This window comes from Syngnathus leptorhynchus, chromosome 12 (genome assembly GCF_054491065.1).
Source record: "Syngnathus leptorhynchus isolate UIUO chromosome 12, UIUO_Slep, whole genome shotgun sequence".
Classification (NCBI taxonomy): domain Eukaryota; kingdom Metazoa; phylum Chordata; class Actinopteri; order Syngnathiformes; family Syngnathidae; genus Syngnathus; species Syngnathus leptorhynchus.
Genome location: NC_141206.1, coordinates 9,908,894 through 9,928,452, shown reverse-complemented (window position 1 = coordinate 9,928,452; position 19,559 = coordinate 9,908,894). Strand labels below are relative to the sequence as shown.

The 19,559-nt window shown below is 48.1% G+C and overlaps 1 protein-coding gene across 1 annotated transcript in view; it reads left to right on the top strand.

Annotated features, from left to right (window-relative positions):
* adamts6 (ADAM metallopeptidase with thrombospondin type 1 motif, 6) overlaps positions 1–19,559 on the top strand; it is a 23,334-nt gene extending 3,775 nt beyond the window's left edge. The window contains exons 6-24 of the mRNA XM_085925807.1: positions 12–160; positions 960–1,003; positions 2,715–2,820; positions 4,080–4,226; positions 6,964–7,105; positions 8,843–8,950; positions 10,939–11,084; positions 11,440–11,503; positions 12,113–12,215; positions 12,282–12,415; positions 12,485–12,608; positions 12,967–13,047; positions 14,202–14,365; positions 14,448–14,586; positions 15,246–15,375; positions 16,082–16,286; positions 16,382–16,558; positions 17,022–17,178; positions 17,926–19,559. Coding sequence (XP_085781933.1) covers positions 12–160; positions 960–1,003; positions 2,715–2,820; positions 4,080–4,226; positions 6,964–7,105; positions 8,843–8,950; positions 10,939–11,084; positions 11,440–11,503; positions 12,113–12,215; positions 12,282–12,415; positions 12,485–12,608; positions 12,967–13,047; positions 14,202–14,365; positions 14,448–14,586; positions 15,246–15,375; positions 16,082–16,286; positions 16,382–16,558; positions 17,022–17,178; positions 17,926–18,035 — 2,430 coding nt within the window. The 3' untranslated portion in view covers positions 18,036–19,559. The remainder of the gene's footprint in view (positions 1–11; positions 161–959; positions 1,004–2,714; positions 2,821–4,079; positions 4,227–6,963; positions 7,106–8,842; positions 8,951–10,938; positions 11,085–11,439; positions 11,504–12,112; positions 12,216–12,281; positions 12,416–12,484; positions 12,609–12,966; positions 13,048–14,201; positions 14,366–14,447; positions 14,587–15,245; positions 15,376–16,081; positions 16,287–16,381; positions 16,559–17,021; positions 17,179–17,925) is intronic.

The window sequence follows — 19,559 nt, the reverse complement described above, 5'->3', positions numbered from 1 at the left end:
CTATCCCGCAGCCCAACCTGGAGATCAACCATCATGCCGACAAGTCTTTGGACAGCTTTTGCAAATGGCAAAAGTCCATCCTGTCCCACCACAGCGACGACGGCAACAGTATTCCGGAGAACGGGTTGGCCCACCACGACAACGCCGTACTCATCACTCGGTGAGGACGGACTGGGATAGCTGAATAAAGATGAAAATAGAAGGTGCTCTGTGCAATGTCCTGCGGTGGGAAACAAAAGCTACGCTTTATCTGCGGTGTTGTTGGCAGGACTGCTAAACTATAGCAACTCAAGTGTTTGCGGGCGGATTCTGTTTCAAGAACAGTCTCTTCACTTTCTGTCATCAGAGAGCTCTTGCCTGTTGACGCTGTGCAGATGTACTCTTCGCTTCTTTGAGCATTAGACGGGGTTTAATTGACTATTTATTTGCTTGGAATCGATTTGCCAGGTCACTTCGATCACAACTCATCAGAGTGGGGGACATTCCTGTGACTGATGTGGTTTTCGGGTTGGACTGTCTGGTCTCAAGGGGGGAGTCTTGGTGTTAGGTTACTCTGAGTTTTGATCTTAGGTTTAGGGTACCTTGTTTGGGTTTAGAGTTAGGATTTAATCCAGGGTTTGGTTTCCAGGGTAGTGGGTTGGGGTTAAAACCTGTTCCCTGGGTAGTTCTGTCTGCAGAAAGGGATGCGTTGGGAAGAAGGCGAGAAGCAGAGTGAAATCTAATTTGCCGTGCCTTTGGTTTTAATAGATTAAAAGCTTTAGCTACGATTGGATCATTCGTGGCCATTGTAAGATGCACGCGGCCCTCCCTCGGCTGCGCTCTATTGGATTACCGGCACGCGAGTTAGAGGGGTCAAAAGTTGGGTCAGGGCGAGGCTCGGTACACCTTCGTGCGGTCGGAACCGAGCCGTCACGACAAGTGCTTACGTCTCATATTGTCCCTCTGGTGTCTCGTTTTAGGTATGACATCTGCACCTACAAGAACAAACCCTGCGGAACGTTAGGTGAGTTCGGAATTGCCCGATACGAGGCGGCAGCCTCAAACGTCACGGTTTGATTTCAATCCCCTGGTTCCCTGTCGGTATTTATTACACCGACATTGGTCTTAAGCAAATACCCGTCTCCTCCCTCTTCCTCTACCACCTCCAGCCTCGTCCCTCCATCTTATCTACACAAGGGCCCGAAGGCAGCACAGTATATCTCGGAGGTAGTATCGTGACTTCAGGGAGCGCCCTCACAGATTGACCACATTCGTCACATTCCCCCCGGTGGCTTCAATTCCCCCAGGCATCTGCTCGGCTTCCTCGTCGTCTACCCGCGACCTTCCCCCCGCCCTCTTCTGTGGGATCATGCTCCAGGGGCTACAACTCTGGCCTTTTGGGGTCACAGAGTAATCACGCAGCCTGGAGATAGTACACAGTCCGCGCCGGTGTTAAGAAAACAACTCACGCACACATTCTTTAACTAATCGCAGAGTAGCCACACTCCTTCCTTTCCCTCCCTCCCTCCCTCCCTCTCCCACCTTCTTTCCTCACCTTCAGGCTCGCCTCCTTCCCTTTCGGCCCATCGCGATTTGCGAGTCTATTCTTGTTTAGCCTCTTAGCAAAGAGGATACAAAAGCCGTGACGCTCTTAGCCGAGGCGCAGTCGGGGGAGCTCGTGTAAACTCACCGCCGCAGGTGCCTTCCCCTTGTTCGGACCCCCCACCCCACCCCGCTGCGGATTTTGGAGTTGAGTTTAAAGGGATTGCCGCATGGGAAATACAAACAAAGATCTGACACTACGCCTTGGTGTCCAGATTAGAATACAAAAGGGCTTTATTTGACACATAATGCTTGCCAAATACTCCAAAAGATAAGCAGCTGATTGAGATAAACGCCAGCAGCGCTAATAATCGGCCCATTTGGCCCAACGCAAGATGTTCTTCATATTTCAAGCCTGGATGACACACAGAGAAAGATGTTCGGAATTCCTTTCTCATATTGGAGACAAAGTGTGTTAGTAACAGTACTTGAGATGTCAACATGGACCAAATGTGTTTCTGTTTTTCCACTTCTGATGACGTTAGCAAATTTTCAGGCCAAATAAACGATCGGCGGGGGGAACACTTTTGCAGTCACACACTCGCAAGTGCCCCCCCCCTGCACACACACACCTGCTTTACGCCGTCATCCGATCCCCTCTGCGCTCACCTGTAGATGCAATCTTTGAAGAATTGCCTCCTGTCTCCCTATCTGACCTCTCCGGCTTTTGGGGGGGGAAGAAAGGCCTGGCGACACCTGGATTGCAAGGGAGGCTGAAAGTTGAAACAGCTTCTCCCGCTCTCCCTTTCTCCTCTCTTCTCTTTCGCCAGCTCCCAAATGAGGAAAACATCTCTTTTTTTTTAATACTCTGACAGCTTTTCGGGCGCGGCGGCTGCTACGTTTCCTTCCTTGGCTCGGGTTTTAGGCCATGCCTGGCGCTTCGTGAAGTGTAAACCTCCGTCTCAATGTTTTCCAACGGCCGGAAGCCAATCCTGAGATTTCTCCTGCTCTCGTGGGGGAAGTGAAACTGGGAGATTGAAACTATACCGTGTAATTAGCAGTGTTGGTCACAACTGGGGTCACCTGTTGTGGATGAGCAATAAGCTAGCTACCGATTAGCTTAGCGATGACAAATCTCAGGGTCCTAATAAGGCTGCTTGCATTTGACTCCTTTTTTTTTTTTTTGTCTTGAGGCTTGGCCTCGGTGGCGGGAATGTGCGAGCCGGAGCGGAGCTGCAGCATCAACGAGGACATTGGCCTTGGCTCGGCGTTCACCATTGCACACGAGATCGGCCACAAGTGAGTCCAAATGATTTTTTTCCGGTGGCATGAAATGAAATGGCTGCGCACCAACCACTTAAAGACCCTTAAGTGAATTCAAAGATTTGTTTCTTAATACATGACACATGACAATTGGTTTAAAAACATGCACACAAGACAGAGAAGCAAAGAGTGACTTTTATAGTACACATTTTGTAAAAGAAAAAGCGATTTTTGCCAAAACGCTGCCCGCCTCGTGATTCGGCTCCGTCATGTGATCAGAGTCCACGTCATGTGACCTCCCATATGCCTGCTCACCACCTTTAAGCCGTTCTGCCTCTTCCCGGGGCCGCGTGCCTCGGGACTTGGCACGAGTTCCGAGTCCAGCGTGTCGCGCGTGCATACCTTTGGCTCGCGACTCTAGCGCGCAATAATGATGATGTATTAGCCTCCCCGGAGAGTAGTGCAAGATGGCGATTTCCTTTTATTATGTCTCGTGTCTGCTTCTGTTGCAAGGGGCCTGTTGTAAAAATAGTCGATGCCTGCAGAAGATGTATAAGGAATAACAGCGCGGCCGGGCCTGATTTATTTCCAGAGTGTTCTAAGATGTCACATACGCGGCCCGCGCTAGAAAAACAGCTTGAGACGGCGCGATGCGGTCGGGTTTGTTAAATACATTAGAGCTGATTTGTGCTCCCGGGGCCCGCAAGGAAAAGTTTAAATTGATTGTTGAGATGATTAGTTTTCAAACTCTCCGGCTCCGGTAATTGATCCAAAGGATTCCCCCCCACCCCCACTTTGCAGCCTCTCTGGCGGCCCGCTCAGACCTGCTGGCGCTGATTGACAGACAGGAATCACATTGACGATCAGGACTGTGACTTTGGAGTTTTCAAGGTCTGGTAGCAAAAGTTGGCAATAAAATAAAAAAACTCCACTAAGTTAGATTCACAAATTTGGTAGGAAGATTTCAGACTGCAAATCCAGTCTGCTTAAGGCAACAAAAAATAAATGGTGGACATGTCTACCATAGTCTAGGAACTCTCCAGTAATTGAACCAAAGGACCCCCCCCCCCCCCCCCCCCCCGAACTTTCCAGCCTCCCCGGTGGCCTGCTCGAACCTGCCGGTGTTGATTGACAGGCAGGCATCACAGTGGTGATTAGGATTTCTTCTCATTCCTGCTGAGCTCCAGACAGGGTTTGACCCTTAACCCCAGGCTGTGCTCCTCACAGCTGTTTTAAGACCCTGAGGAACGCCGTCGTTAAGTGGTGGGGCTAACTCATTATCTTTCCACTCGCAGCTTCGGCATGAACCACGACGGCATCGGCAACTCGTGCGGCACCAAAGGCCACGAAACGGCTAAGCTGATGGCGGCGCACATCACGGCCAACACCAACCCCTTTTCCTGGTCGGCCTGCAGCAAAGACTACATCACCAGCTTCCTCGAGTAAGTGGATGATGACTGCTACCCCTCCAATGGCCAATGGAAAGACATTTTTGATCAAGATTAAGCCACAAAGTAATACGAACAGGGTATAAATAATAAACAGACAAGACTTATCCCGTCACATAAGTCACGTCTAAAACTAGTCAAAGTCAAGTCGAGTATTGCGTAAGCTAGATATCGAATACAATTCTAAGAGTTTATCCGACACCTCGAGCCCATGTCATATTTTTAGTGTACCAAATTGTCTTACTAGTCAGGATAAAGACGATACTAGTCCGTAGACCTTAAGTTGGATATGAAGGATATCGAATAAATGCACAAATGGCTTGCCATACGCACACACGCATAACCGCACGCTCGCAAATGTTTTTGTCGGAATGAGGCCCCGCTGGCTGCCAGCCTGGCACGGTGAAAAACGTGCACGGGCCCCAAGTCAGACAAAGCCAGACAAAACATCTGGAGTCGGCCTTCGGCGTCTGGCAGAAAGCAGATACCCGCCATCCTGACGGGGAGCTCCTGGCCCGGTCGCTCCTCGCACGTCACGCTTGCTTCCCCCGACCAGAACCTCCGTCACATTAGATGTACTGCTTTCTTCAAATGTAGAAAATGACTTGAAATTCATATGAAATAATCAATATATATTTTCCAAAGTCAAATAAACGCAGTAAAGTACGGACATAAACGAGGGAGAGTATAGATGTTTCCCGTGAGGCTCAGGACCACCTTTAAACCTTTTTATACGCCCTCGGCTGCGTGATTCAGGACTTGGCAGCTTCCAAGTCCGGCAGACTTTTTTTTTTTTTTGCTGCGTCGTCTCTTTTTGCTGGTGAAAACATTCGACGGCAATCGAGAACCTTTTTGAGATTGAACCGATGTAATAACAGGACCACGTATTCTGTTCTACCGTTTAGACGGAAGGTCAGAGTCACACCGTTGCAGCGGATCCCCCCCCCCCCACGCTAGCTTCTCTGCACCCGTTGCCCCGCCGCGTTCGTGATTTACGAAGCGGATCCCGCGCCACTGTCTGCGGGAATAGAAAAGGCTTTCATGTGCGCCTTTGAGCATCCGGGCGCTTTTCCAGACAATGACCGCTCTCAGCCTTGACGTTCGAATGAACTCTCGAGGATGCGACGTTGGGTCGAGGTATATTTTAATGGCCTGGTTTGTTCGCGGGGAATTGCATCAAGTCGGTTTCACATCTCCACCTGGAATCATCCAGTTGGGAAGCAATTGCCAGCCGTCCGTTCCGTGTTGGTTACTTTTCACGCAGGTTACTCACGTTTGGCTTGCCCTCAAGGAAAGCGAATAATAGCGTGCGCGCTTGTCACAAAATGTTTCCGGCTGAAAGCTGTGAACCCAGCAGCACCCCGGATGGAGATGACAAACAAAGAGCCGCTTAGTGCGCTCAAAGGGAATCTGCTATTCGAGCCTCCCGCTCGTCTTCTCTTATGTTACACTTCATTCGACATTAGCCAGTTGGGGTTTTTTTTTTGGAAACTTTAATTTGGTTTTTATGCCTTGGTGTTTCCAACAAAAGGTTTTTGTCTGTAAACTCCAATTACCCTGCCTTACCCGGGCCTTCCTGCCTCCCCCAGACAGAGCTTTTGGATATCACACACACGCTTCTCTCCCTGCCAAGTAAACAACTTTGGCCGTCACGTTGGCCTACATACGCTTTCTTGCAGCGCTTTGTTTGGCTTTTTAAGAAATGTTTTATGAACACACTCTGGAAAAGAGTTCAGGATGAGTTTACGCGACTGTAGCCAACCTGAAGGCAGCGCTCGAGATGTTTGAAGCTCCTGAGAGAAATTGGGTCGTTGGCACCGTATTTGAGTATTTACAACAAAATCAATCAAACTAATTATTGAATGAGAAAGAATCCTAAAATTGATTGGAAGCGGCTTGTAGAAAGAAAGATGGGAAAACGACTGATATAGAATAGAACAGAACTGGTTCTTAATGATCGGACAGGACAGATGTCCCAAAGCACCCGATTCTTCCAAGGTTGTAAAAGTAGTGCAGAAAGGGACAAGACATTTTGTAGCTCACCTATTAATGATGCTGATATTATTCTTAAAGGAACAGGACAGGACCTTGAAAACAGAACGATTTCAAGAGCATTGTAAAAAGAGGACAAATAGCGGCAAGACTAAATCCCTCATTTGGATTCGTTGCCTTTCAAGCGGAACAGCAACCTGTGAAAAAGGTGGAAAATTCCCCTGTAGAGGAAAACACCGGTCTTCGTGTTATTGGACTATTTAAGAAGACATTTTTAGAAGAGTCCTGAATTATCTTCAGTCTTCTTGTCGTCTACATTTGTGTTGTCAGCCAGCCCATATTTTTCTGTGGCGGGATGGAAGCCTTCCACCACAGCTGCCACAGCTGGAAAGTACACAGTGTTATAGTAAACAGGGTTTTCCAAATGAAATACACAAGGTCCGTTTTATCCTAATTGGGTAATTGTCTAAGGTTAGCTCCTCGTAGAAGAAGCCCGGCGAGTTTATCCAGAGTAAACACCCGCGCTAATCCAACAACAAGTCGTTTATTTTTCCAGGGAGTTCTCTTTGTGAGCGCTTGTTCGTCTTTGACAAAACAGACTAAACATTATACAGCAAACTTAGACAGCCTTATAATTGGCATTTTCGTTTCCACCATAGGAAATTCAGCTGTGGTACTGATATGGTCCAGGTCCATTTGTGCAAGAAACAATCCTATTGTAGTTTTGTGTTTTTGACAGCTCAGGTCGGGGGACGTGTCTGGACAATGAACCTCTGAAACGAGACTTCCTGTACCCAACAGTGGCTCCGGGGCAGGTGTACGACGCTGACGAGCAGTGCCGTTTCCAGTACGGGGCGTCCTCGCGCCAGTGCAAGTATGGGGTAAGAAACCAACCGGCCAGAGGTGGGAAGTAACCAAGTAGAAAGACGCGCGTTAGGGTTTCCAGGTTGACTTGTGTTCTAAGGACTTTTTCGCCCTGCATTTGAAAACAGTACTGTACTTTCTAATCCTTGTCCAAAATAGTCCCGTAACAATGCATTTGTCCACTGGATGTGAGCCAATCAGTCTGCCTGAATATTCCACGTTGTAGACGGAATTCCAGCCAGTCTTGACGTCCTCACATCTGGAACGTGCGTTCATGGGCGAACATTTTTTTTTACAGGTCCTTGAAAAGTCACGGAAGTTTTTTTTTTTTCAAAAGCGCTTGGTCGTTATCACCAGTGACATTTACCCCCCCGGTGGAGGTATTTCGACTCTCGCAGGCGGCCTGCCCCTGTGGGAAATGAGCTAATAGGCTCTTCAGGTTTATATTTCCTGTTTGAGAGAAGGGGGTTGCTTTTTCTGGGTGGAGGAGATAACTGTTTAATTATTGTCTTAGAAGCGGTTGGGAGGGTTTCCCTCAGCACCTCCGAAGAGACGACAGACTGAAGTCAATCTCGGTGATGATGATGGTTGATATGGTGATGGCCAATAATGAAAACCTTTGGAATGGAAGCCAGCCAAGGATCCAAACTTGCCCATAGAATGCCTCACCCTTTGGTTCTCTTTTTGTAATCACTTGCTTGTTCTCTCCTAGCGTCATTCCATCAGGCCCATATCCATGTTGGCTATGGCCCGGGCCGTTGACCTTTAATCCACCGAGGCTGTGATAGGGAACGCAAGTAGCACGGTGGATTATTGAAAGCAGCTGGTAACAGGAAGTGGCTGCAACCAGAGAGGGATAGTTTGCTGCTTTGTTTAATCTGGAGGGAGGCAGGGGGGGGGGGGGGGGCACTGGCATATTTACTGACTCACGGGTCATAATCTGTATACCGGATCATAACTCTTCTTCATAGGCCAGCTCTTCTCTCGAGCATGATTGTCCTGTAAAAGTCTTTGAAGTGAAGAGTGGACGGAAACCTCTCGGGATTTTCTATTTCTCGATGTTCTCGACCAGACTTCCTGAACTTTCGCATCCATTTCAATGTCCCAACGACCACAGTAAATTTGGGATGTCGGATTTTGAGATCCTTCCAATTTCTTAAAAATCACACAAGTATTTTTAGCTAACTGTTCAGATGTTCAAGGGGAACAATGTGAAGGAAGACTGGAGGACAACCGGCAGCAGCTGAAGAGGATTTTTGGGTATCAACCTCCGAAGGGGTCTAGAATAAACACCGTTGTGTTTGTCCAGACACTCAGTAAGACTAAAGCTATTCGAGAGGCCAGCGGGTCATCTTGTAGACTTGGGAGGCCCGTAGCTTAGCTGGGAATGGCGCTTCCTTAACATTGCTATCCAACATGGTGGCAAGGTGAGCAAGCGTTAGTCACGCCGTTGATCCAACTGACTCAAGACATTGAGACACACCAGGACCTTTTTGCAGCGTGATGTTTCCGCCGTGCAGGTTGATGAATGACAGAAACTCCTCTTGTTGCGAATGACTTAGACCCCAGAAGGCTGTTTGTAATTTGAAGAGGGTAACCCAAGATTGTTACTTGATGGTATCTCTTTCAGTAGACCATAATGCTGCCTATCAAAACATGGTACGCGTCAATTCAAAATTCAACTCAGGAACATGGAAGTGTTCCGAAAATTTGGTAAAATGTTCTGACCAACTTGCTTTTGCTTTCTTTCCTAGGAAGTGTGTAGAGAGCTCTGGTGCCTTAGCAAAAGCAACCGCTGTGTCACTAACAGTATTCCTGCCGCCGAGGGAACGTTGTGCCAGACGGGGAGCATCGAAAAAGGGGTAAGTCACTGGACGGGAGAGGAGTGTTGGTCATTTTGCTACCTCTGCACACTAGCCAGGCAAGCTTTACGTCACCGGCGTGCCGTCCAGGTTAGGCAGAGACAGTTTTAACGCGGATTACGTCGCTTATTGTGGACGGATGGTTGGCGGTCTAAAAGGGAAGAATGGGAGAGTGTCACGAGCTGTCAGCGGCCATTAGCATTAGCTCAGTGGAGCCTTTGAGGGTCGGGGCCCGCCGACAGGATCCTGGACAACACAGGGGGGCCCCAGGTTGAGCCGGGGGGGCTTTTGGAAGCGCTTTTGGAGCAGTTTTTAGGAGCGCTACCCCGCCGTTGTCTGTCTACCCGGCTGGGATAGCTTCAAAGGAACACGACTGTCAGCCGTTTCTCACCCGCCGTGTAATGAAGAGAGGCCGGGCCAACGGGATAGGGCAGCGGGGCAAAGGGGGGGGGGGGGATAGGAGAGAGACAAAAAGTGACCCACTGAACTGAGCTTCTTGTGTGCTCTCACCTTGCTGGAGGTTGTTGTGTAATGCAAAACTACCAGCTGCAACATAATCTCGTTTTCCAGAGCTGTCGAGGACGTGCGGGACAAAGCCAGGAAAAGAAAGAGGACAGTAACCGGGTACAAATAGTTTGTAACTATACTAAAAGACCCTGATATGTTTCTTAATAGACTTTACACGTTTGAAGGTAAATCTCGAAAAGGTGCTAAGACTGGGAAATCCCCTGTGAAATAAAATCGGTTTCTAGATTTGACACACCACAGAGAAGAGCATTGTTAACAATGCGGCTTTGTTAAATACTTCAGTACCTTTGCCACCTCTGGTCACCTTGAAGCTGACACTCGCGCTCGAGGCTCTTAACCCACTGACACAGTTGGTGAAACAAAAGGCCTAGGCCTGCCTCTGATCCGCTTGGATCTCCCAACAGGCTTAGCAAGCAGCTTTGCACCCTTCCAATGCGCCAGGCCGACTCTTGCATCCAATGTCTCAGAAGACACAACAAAAGAGGGACTTCCCATTTCTCATAAAAAGGCTGGTCAAGTAGGCGGTCACACCCAGAAGACTGACCCATTTTTATCTTACAAAGAAGGTTTCAGGTCAAACGTAAAGAAAAGATGCGTAATATGAGTTAAAATAAGTAAGAGAGCTTTTTGCTTCACCTCAATGGACATTCTTCCGGCGCCTCAGTCAAATGGAGGCACTATAACACAGCTAGCATCTGTTAGCATCGAGCTAAACGAACTCTCATAAGCTATGCGGTTGTTTTAAATACACAAAATGTAATTCTTCTCGTTTTATGTTTATCTTGACAGTAAACCTCAACTGAGAGAAGCATTAAACAGCTTGAAGCCTCTTTTTTTGAAAAACTGTTCACTGTCTGCCAAAATCCTTCATGCGGTGAAGTGAGTTAAGTTGACCGCCACTGTACAGCGCTCGTATTACCAACGTTTGCTCGCAAATCAGCCGGATGACAATTTGTATCTAAAAAAAAAAAAACCCACCCGAGTCTGGTCACTTGTATCTCGAGGAACTTTTGTCCTTGGGATTAGCAATTGCTTTCTTCCTGACCCACAAATCCTTTGGCCTACTCAGCAAATTCCGGAAAGAAAAGCAAAGAAATAATTTCCCTTGTGACAAACACCTAACAGACACAAAAAAAAAGGCCACAAGTGCCCTGAGTCAGACATAAGAGCCCTACAAGGACGGCTGCAGAAATGAACTAATGCGTAAATGAAATTATGGGCTGAGTAATGGTCCGATTGGGACTTAGCGTATGTTTAAAAGGGCTTGAAAGAAGGATCGCGCACGTGTTGCCTAGGGAAAAAAAAAAGTCATCAGTCAAGCGCTGTATAGTCTACATTTCATGCCGAGGCTAATTTACAGCCTGGACGGGACGCTCGGAAAACAGTAAAACTGACACTTGTGTTGTCCCGGCGTGTAATAAGTTGCCGCCAGCTTATTGTACTCTTCCCGCTCTTCGCAGTGGTGCTACCAGGGCGAGTGCGTGTCATTCGGGACCTGGCCGCAGAGTGAGGACGGAGGTTGGGGTCCTTGGTCCCTGTGGGGGGAGTGCAGCAGGACGTGCGGCGGCGGAGTCTCCTCGTCCATGAGGCACTGTGACAGCCCAGCGTAAGTAGGCAAAGTAAGCCAAACACACACACACCCGGGGGCCCGCCCACACGTGCGTTTGTCGGTGTGCACGTGCGAGTGTGTGTAAGCGGACCTGGCGGACGAGACCGGAGACGGATCACACGGCGGCTACCTCTATTCTCGATCCGGGGCCTTAGCTTTTGTGTTTATAAATTCCACAGTTACTATGTTCTTCTTTTCTGACTTTAGTCTTTGGTAGAATTCTTGAAGAGCCGTGGGGTGGACGCTTTAGAGGGTCCGCTGTAATTGGCAGCTCTGTCATGTTTGGTGAGGTTGTTGCCGTGGCGACAAATGATGTCACCGCTCATTCAAGTGTCCCGTGTCCCCTACTCAGACCTTCCGGAGGAGGGAAGTACTGCCTCGGGGAGAGGAAGCGCTACAGGTCCTGTAACACTGCCGTGAGTTTTTTTCTTCTTCTTCTTGTTCTTCTTGCGCAACTTGAAGCCTGCGGGAGGCTTTGCTACGCTTTCTGGGCAAGGTCTTTCGAAGGTCAGTGCACAGCTTCCTGACTTCCCGTCTCCGTGGAAGTCCGGCGAGACGGAGATTTAAAAAAAGTGATTCAGTATAGCCGCAGGGGATTATAACACATCGCTCGTGACACTTTCTTGGAGCGCACGTGGACGAGCTTCGCACTTTACAGATCGAAAAGCAACAAGCCGAGCGTTTGGAGTAACGCTTAGGGTAAATATTTAACATGGCCACGTGTCGACATACCCCCGCTCAGCTATAAATCTATACTCGATATTAAAATTTGCATAGAAGAGATAACAGCGAGACAGAATCATTCTGTGTAAACAGCAAAGTTCTGAATATTAGCAGGATGGAACAAGTGTTGAAATGTCATGTCAGGTCGTCATGAGTCGCGTCAAATCCAGTTAGGCGTGTTGCTGAGCAAGGTTGCGTCAGGTAAATTGGCCTCGGATTATAAATCAGGTTAAGTCGGGTCGTGAGTGGTCAGTTGGTGTCAAAGAACAATCTGTGAATCATTCCTTCAAAATGTGTGGCAGGCCTGTCCTTCGGGATCCCGCGATTTTCGGGAGAAGCAGTGCGGCGACTTTGACAATATGCCTTTCCGCGGGAAGTACTACAACTGGAAGCCTTACACTGGCGGTGAGATCATGAAAAATCGTTTTAGTTCTGAGAAAAGGGTCCAGACAAAATTGCCTTGCCTCACAGGCGGCGTCAAGACGTGCGCACTCAACTGCCTGGCGGAGGGATACAACTTCTACACCGAGCGCTCTCCGGCCGTCATCGATGGGACGCGCTGCCAGGCCGACTGGTTGGACATATGCATCAACGGCGAGTGTAAAGTGAGTCGTTTGGGTTGATTTCATTATTAGGAGCCATTTCAAATATATATATTTTTTTGTGCGTTCCAGCACGTAGGCTGTGACAACGTGCTGGGGTCAGATGCCAAGGAGGATCGATGTCGAGTGTGCGGCGGCGACGGCAGCACCTGCGAGGCCACCGAAGGACTCTTCAACGACTCTCTACCCCGAGGAGGTTCGACGCATTCAAAAGAATAAATAAAAATTCCGGAACTGTGGTCACTGAATGTTGCTGTTCAAATCCTCCAAAGGACTGAAATATTGGACATGTATCAAAATATTTTCAATTTGTCTGACTTTAGGCGAGTATGATGTCATGAGATTACATAACACCGCATTGCGTCCGTCGTAGTGACAGAGATGTGACGCTGTCTGTAGCGAGAAACATCTTTGTCCTTCTATGGTGGGCCCAGCGTGTGCGTCTAAAAATACTTGTCGTGTCCTCCCGCTTTTTGTCCTTTTTTGGACCAATTGGTTTTTCATTTGGGCTCCATTCTATACATCCACTTGTTAAATAAAAACTTCTCTTGCAGGATACATGGAGGTGGTCCATATCCCCAAAGGTTCCGTTCACATCGAGATCCGAGAGGTCACCATTTCCAAGAACTACATCGGCAAGTAGCAAATTGGTCTGAAATTTGTTCTAGGGAAATTTGGCGGACTGTTGGGAGGGGTGTAGTACTTTCCAGAGATCCCCTTAGGAGAAGCTATGCGTCTCTGATCACATCTAAATGTTTAGTTCCAGGACTTCCAAGTACCACGGAAAAGTGCCTAGATTAAAGCCAATCTAGATGATAGTTCCTGCGTTTCAAACACATCGTGGTCCTCCAAAAACCCCGTGATTATGTAGTTCCTGGAACTAGAAATGTCAGATATGTCACCTGTACCAAGATTTGTTCCTAGAATTTTCTCTACGCACATTTCAACAGCAGGAACCTAAATCTGAACGCGCACCTTTGTGAGGACCACATAGGCTAGACGAGCTGTTCTGGGCTCATAGTTCCTGGAAATGAAAGGTCCCAAAGAGATATGTTCCCAATGCCAAGACCTGTAATTTCCTCCCCGGAGTTTCCCCTTAAAATGTAGCTTAATAGCACATTTTGACAGGAGGAACGTTACCAGAGGTGATCTTACGCAGTACTCGCAATGCATCCTGGCTTATCTTGCGCTTTTGGAACAGTTCATGACAAATCAGTGACGAGCTTGAAAACATTTGAACCAATTGTACATACAACAGCACTCGCAATCAGTGCCAGATGTGCAGTTTTGTTAGTCGTAAACACGTGACGCCGGCCGGGATGGCTTCACGTGCGTTTGGTGAAAGCGAAGTTTGTTTTGACAACTGTGAACTGAGGCGCCGTTCAGCAGATTAGCGGCGGATTTCACCTGAGGACTTTTCCCGTACGTATCGTGTGTGTGTGTGCGAGGACAGAGGCTTGTCAGACGCGATGAAGACGAACGAGGCCGATGACATCACACCCGCTGATTGTCTCCACCTGTAGTCTGCTCGGCTACCGTGCACATCTGCTTCTCGTTCTCGGGCCTCTCCAAAATCGCTTGGTTTGGTCGTTGTGATTATCTTGTGGCAAATAAATGGACTTTTAAAGGGCTTTCCCAGACTTAAATACTACTTTCGGAAGGTCAGAGAGCGCCTATGATTGGCTAGTTGACATATCTTGGATTTAAAGCAAGCCTTTGAAAATCAGTTTGAGGACTGGACTTAAAAAAAGGGGGTTGAAGGGTTTGTTCATCTTTGGTCTCTTTCCAGCCTTGAAATCAGAGGGGGACGACTATTACATCAACGGCGCGTGGACCATCGATTGGCCCAGGAAGTTTGATATAGCCGGGACCGCGTTCCACTACAAGAGACCCACCGACGAACCAGAATCTTTGGAAGCCCTTGGGGCAACCACAGAGAACTTGGTTGTCATGGTAACACTTCTGCCAATCAGTTCAGTGACTGTGTGGCTTGGCGGAAACCAAACATTGCGTTTTCTCTCATTGCCGGTCAAAGATCCTTCTCCAGGAACAGAATCAAGGCATCCGCTACAAGTTCAACGTGCCCATACAGCGCACGGGGAGCGGCGACAACGAGGTGGGCTTCTCCTGGTACAACCTGCCCTGGTCCGAGTGCTCTGCGACGTGCGCTGGAGGTAATTGGGCATCTTTCACTTCGACTCTAGCAGAATCCTCAGTTCAGGGTGGAAAATGTGTTCCATAGAATGAATTCTGATGCAAAGCCAGAGAACTGGTCTATCGTGCACCATCCGCAACGTGTAGACCACGTACGTGTGTCAGGGACCTTGGTAAACCGAGCAGCCCTTCTTGTACCTGCACTCGGCGGCCGCAACATGAGGTTCACCTGTTGTGCCGTTCCAAAGATAACAATGCTAACCGAAACTGACAAGCGAGGCTCGTTCGCTCCTCCGAACTAACGTCAAACGCTCCAGTCTGCGGCGGCGAGCCAACGTCAGCCGTCGCCTCAGGAATGACTAAAGCAAACCTTTTAGGATTCCGCGTAACCGGAGATTCTCAAAGGATTCCAGAGCAGAAGAGGCAAAAATATTCACATTCTGTAATTAAGTGGAAGTACAGATAGTTTTGTAAAAACAGACTTGGATAAAGGGAATTGGCACTGATTGAACTTGAGTCAAAGTAAAACGACTCCGAAATGGAGCTAAGGAAAAAAATAAGAATCTCACGGGGGGGATAAGGACTGAGAATGACTATGAAGAGTGAAAATCCGCAAATACTTCCACTTATCCACTTTCTATACCGCTTATCCTATAATCTGTCCACCTGTCGTCGTAAGGATCCCAAAAGCAGGAGGTGGTGTGCAAGCGACTGGACGACAACTCAGTGGTCCAGAACAGCTACTGCGACCAGGACGGCAAGCCGCCCGACAACCAGCGGGACTGCAACAGCGAGCCGTGCCCTCCTGAGTACGTCAAATCGGGTCTGAAGTTGTATCCTGGTGAAAATACGTGTATGTCGTCCAATTTGTGGGCGATACAATCCACGGCTATCCGTGATAGGTGAAATGCAAAACATCGTAAACAAGCTAACAAATTAGCCTGGCGGTTATTTCAACCTCAGATAAACTGAACATACAATACAGAATTAATTGAATAACCTAACCTCAAATAAACTCTAAAACCTGACCTAACCTAAAAAGTGATATCTTGAAAAACTGAAAATAATAAAGCACGCAGATTTACAACTTTCCGCGCTCACGCGGCGCCAAAAATACAAAGCCTGGATAGCGACCACCTGCGTTTGATGCTTTTGGCATGGAGGTGCGCGCAGGTGCGAGGCGACGCGGCAGCCAAGTGGTGTCAAGTGTGACGCTAGCAGACATTTTTTCCTTTTTCTTTGCTTAAGAGCATGCGTGTCGCTCATCTGGATCCACTCCGCCGTCGCACACGCTCCTCACCGGCCGGGTCTTTCACGGACTAGCGCAGATGTTTGAACGTGGTAATTGCGTGTGGAAGATGATGTCATATCACTCACACGGGTCAAATTACGCAGTAAAAAGTACCGTTATTTGGTAGTTTGATTTTGTGCTGCTTTATTTGTTCTGTAACCGATTTTTGGTGAACACGTAGACTATGTGGGCCTCGCACGGAGTCTTATTTTGCGTTCTCCTAGGTGGTTCATCGGCGACTGGTCTGAATGCGGCAAGACATGCGACGGCGGCATCCGGACTAGGACGGTCCTGTGCATTAGGAAGATCGGGGTGGTCGAGGAGGAGACCTTGGAGGACACCCACTGTCTCACCCACAGACCCATCGAGCAAGAGGTCTGCAATAACCAGTCCTGCCCTCCCAAATGGGTTACGCTGGACTGGTCCGAGGTAAATCATTGGCCGTAGCTCAAATCCTGACAAATCAGGTTTTGGTTTTCAATCGGGTGACTCATTTTTAAATGTAACGCTTTTTGTAATTTTAGTGTACACCCAAATGCGGGCCCGGATTCAAGCACCGCATCGCCTTGTGCAAGAGCAGCGATCTGACCAAAACCTTGCCGCCCGCCCACTGTCCGAGCCACAACAAGCCGCCGGTTCGAATCCGCTGCAGCCTCGGCCGCTGTCCCCCTCCGCGTTGGATCCCTGGCGAATGGGGCCAGGTACGTTTCTGCCCGTGCGTAGAAGCTCCCTGGTCCGTTTCAAGTCAGGAACCATATCTGGCACTTTTGGGAAAACGCTTGAATGCGTTGCGTCAGCGTTTATTTGTGCCGAGGGTGACGTTGTGTTGCAACTGAATTTTTTAAAGTTCAGAGGTCGACAGTCAGACAGTCTCAATCCCGGCAAGTCTGCGCCAACATCAAGGAACCTTTGGCAATTTAATCATCAAGCAGACCCCCACTGATAACCCCGGGTGGTCCATCAAAAGGCGGCCCCCTCAGAGGTTAAACCCTCGTGGAGCAACAGCTGGAGTCCGCTCGCACTTTCTCACGCCGCGGCGGCGCTAATTACATGGCTCGTCCACAAAGAGAGGCGAGACGAAGAATATGGACTGAAGTGTGTGTTTAAATTATAAATGAGCCTATCAAAACAAACAACTTTGAGCGCCACCTTTTGTCTTTGCAGTGCTCAGCGCAATGTGGCCTGGGCCAGCAGATGCGCACGGTGCAGTGCATGTCTTACACGGGGCAGCCGTCCAGCGAGTGCGCTGACGCCCTCCGACCCGCCGCCATGCAGCAGTGCGAGAGCAAGTGCGACGCCACGCCCGTCTTCAATGGTGACGGTAAGACACCCGGATCGCAATTTAAGATTTCTCTTTTAAAATGCAAATCTGTATGTGGTGGTAATTATTTTTAAAAATTAAAAGGAGAATAATTTTTGGAAATAATTTATCTCAAAGGAAAAATAAATACATTTTCACATATTTACATTTAGTTTGATCAAATACTTTAAATGATTAAAAAGGAGAATTATTTTATAATATTTTTTTTATGAATTACATTGTTTCCCTTGTACTTTTTAATTCAATTCTTCATGTGGTATGACATGGTCGGTCGAGCTTGCATGGAAAACGTGAGCAGCGTTTACAGGCCGGCTAATGGGATTAGCCTCGGGCTAATTGTCGCTTCACGGACAGCAGTGAGGCAACGTCTGGTCTCATTGGGTTCGGCCCAGGCGTGGGCCCGAGCCTAATAAGGGAAGACACTCCGATCACGATAAGGCATTTAGAGCCACGGTGCACTTGGTGTGTGCGTGCGAGTCGTGGCAGCGAGCCCAGAGAGCCGTGCGGGCCAGAATCCTTCTCGGTCTTCGGCACGGCCTCCGAGTCGAGCCGCTGTGTTCCCTGAAGAAGGTTTCGCCTCATAAGTATTACAATTACGTGTGAGTCACCGCGGCAGGCCGTCCTTCAAGCTATTTTTAGACCTTGAGTTTTTCAATCAGCTCAAGGACCTGTTTGTTATTGATGCCGCTGGAACAAATATCCATATGATCAATATCCAGTCATTTTGCATTCTTCTTGTCTGCGCAGAGTGCAAAGACGTCAACAAAGTAGCCTATTGCCCGCTGGTGCTCAAGTTCAAGTTCTGCAGTCGGGCCTACTTCCGGCAGATGTGCTGCAAGACGTGTCAGGGCCACTGAGCCCCCCCCCCCCCCACACACACACACACACAAAGACGGGAAGCCCGCGAGCCAGGAAAGGAACGCCGCCGCCACCGTCGACGATGACTCTGACGCACCCGAAATGGGAACGCGAGCGTTCGTGGTTGGCCAGAGAGCCAAACCGCTCTCTGACACAAATACTGTTCACTTCTGTGAAGTGGAGCTCGGAGGAGGATCGGTTAGTGATGTTATTTTATTATAATAATAATTCCTGGAATCATCGTTGAGTCTTCCTCCGAGTTGCTGTCTGATCCAAAGTGCTGGACACGTGGCTAACAGAGGACGGACGGACGGCCAGGCGAGAAAGGCTGTCGTCGGGGCGGACATTTGGCTTGGCTGCCCTTTTTTTTGTGTAAATACTTCAAACGCCAAGGAGATATGACAGCTCAGAGCAAGCCCCGCCCACAATCATCAGCGTACTGTGTATTTATTATACAAGTTCCACAGTAGCCTTCTGTCTCGAAAGGGAAAGTCATGTCATTGGATGAAACCATGACATACTGTCATTTTATGTTTCCCAACCTTTATTGAGCCAAGGCACATATCTCACGGCAAACAAACAAAAGGGAAGATTTACATATTAAATATATACTGTAGCTTTCCTTGCCCACTTGTGAGTCATCCGATGCCAGCTGTTTTCGAAGGCAATCATTTATTCACTCTCCGAATGGCTTTCTGTCCGTGGCTTCCTAACTTCCTGTTTGATGGGGCATTCAATACGTGGCCCTGCCCTCATTTCTTCCAGCCAATGAGAACAAAAAAGGCCCAAAGTCAATATGGTGCTCGTGGTGCTAACCACGGTAAATGCTGGTCGTGTTCTTGTCATGTTGTTTGTACCTCACACTGGGAATGTATTTGTTGTAGTGTTGTATTGTCGTACAGCAAAAAAATAATAATGAGAAGAAAATAATAACAGGACACTTGAATCCCGTCATCAACAAGCCATTACTGCTGGCTCAGGAAAGCGAAATTTTATATCGGACTCTTTTGTTGTTGTTGCTGCTGCTGCTAATTTTTAGCGGCCAACATCAATGTCATTTCTTGAAGGAGGCCGTCGAGCGATGGGGAAAAAGGACAGCGGCAGAGTGTTTGGATTTAAAAACGCTCGGACTTTAAACAAACAAAAAAAAAGTTACATGTTGCTGTGAACTTTTTGAATGTCACATTGCTTACATACTAAAAAGAAAGACAAGGAAAAGCGTCATGTGATGAGTTGTGTATATTTTATATTCAGTATTAATGTTGCGACACTGTTACTAATCCCCCCCCCACAAAATGTAAATTATATGCTAATTTATTGTGTTGTCTGTTTATTTTCACTGCTTGTGAAATTGACATTTTAGCATCTTGGGGGGAAAAAAAATAAAATAAGCAGTGACGCAACTTCTCACCCACATTTTTAAAAACAAAAAAGTTAGATACAATAAAATGGACTGATTTTAAAGAGACCACTGTGTGACTATTTGTGGTGCTAAAACGCTAACGACTATTTAAATCGTTTCA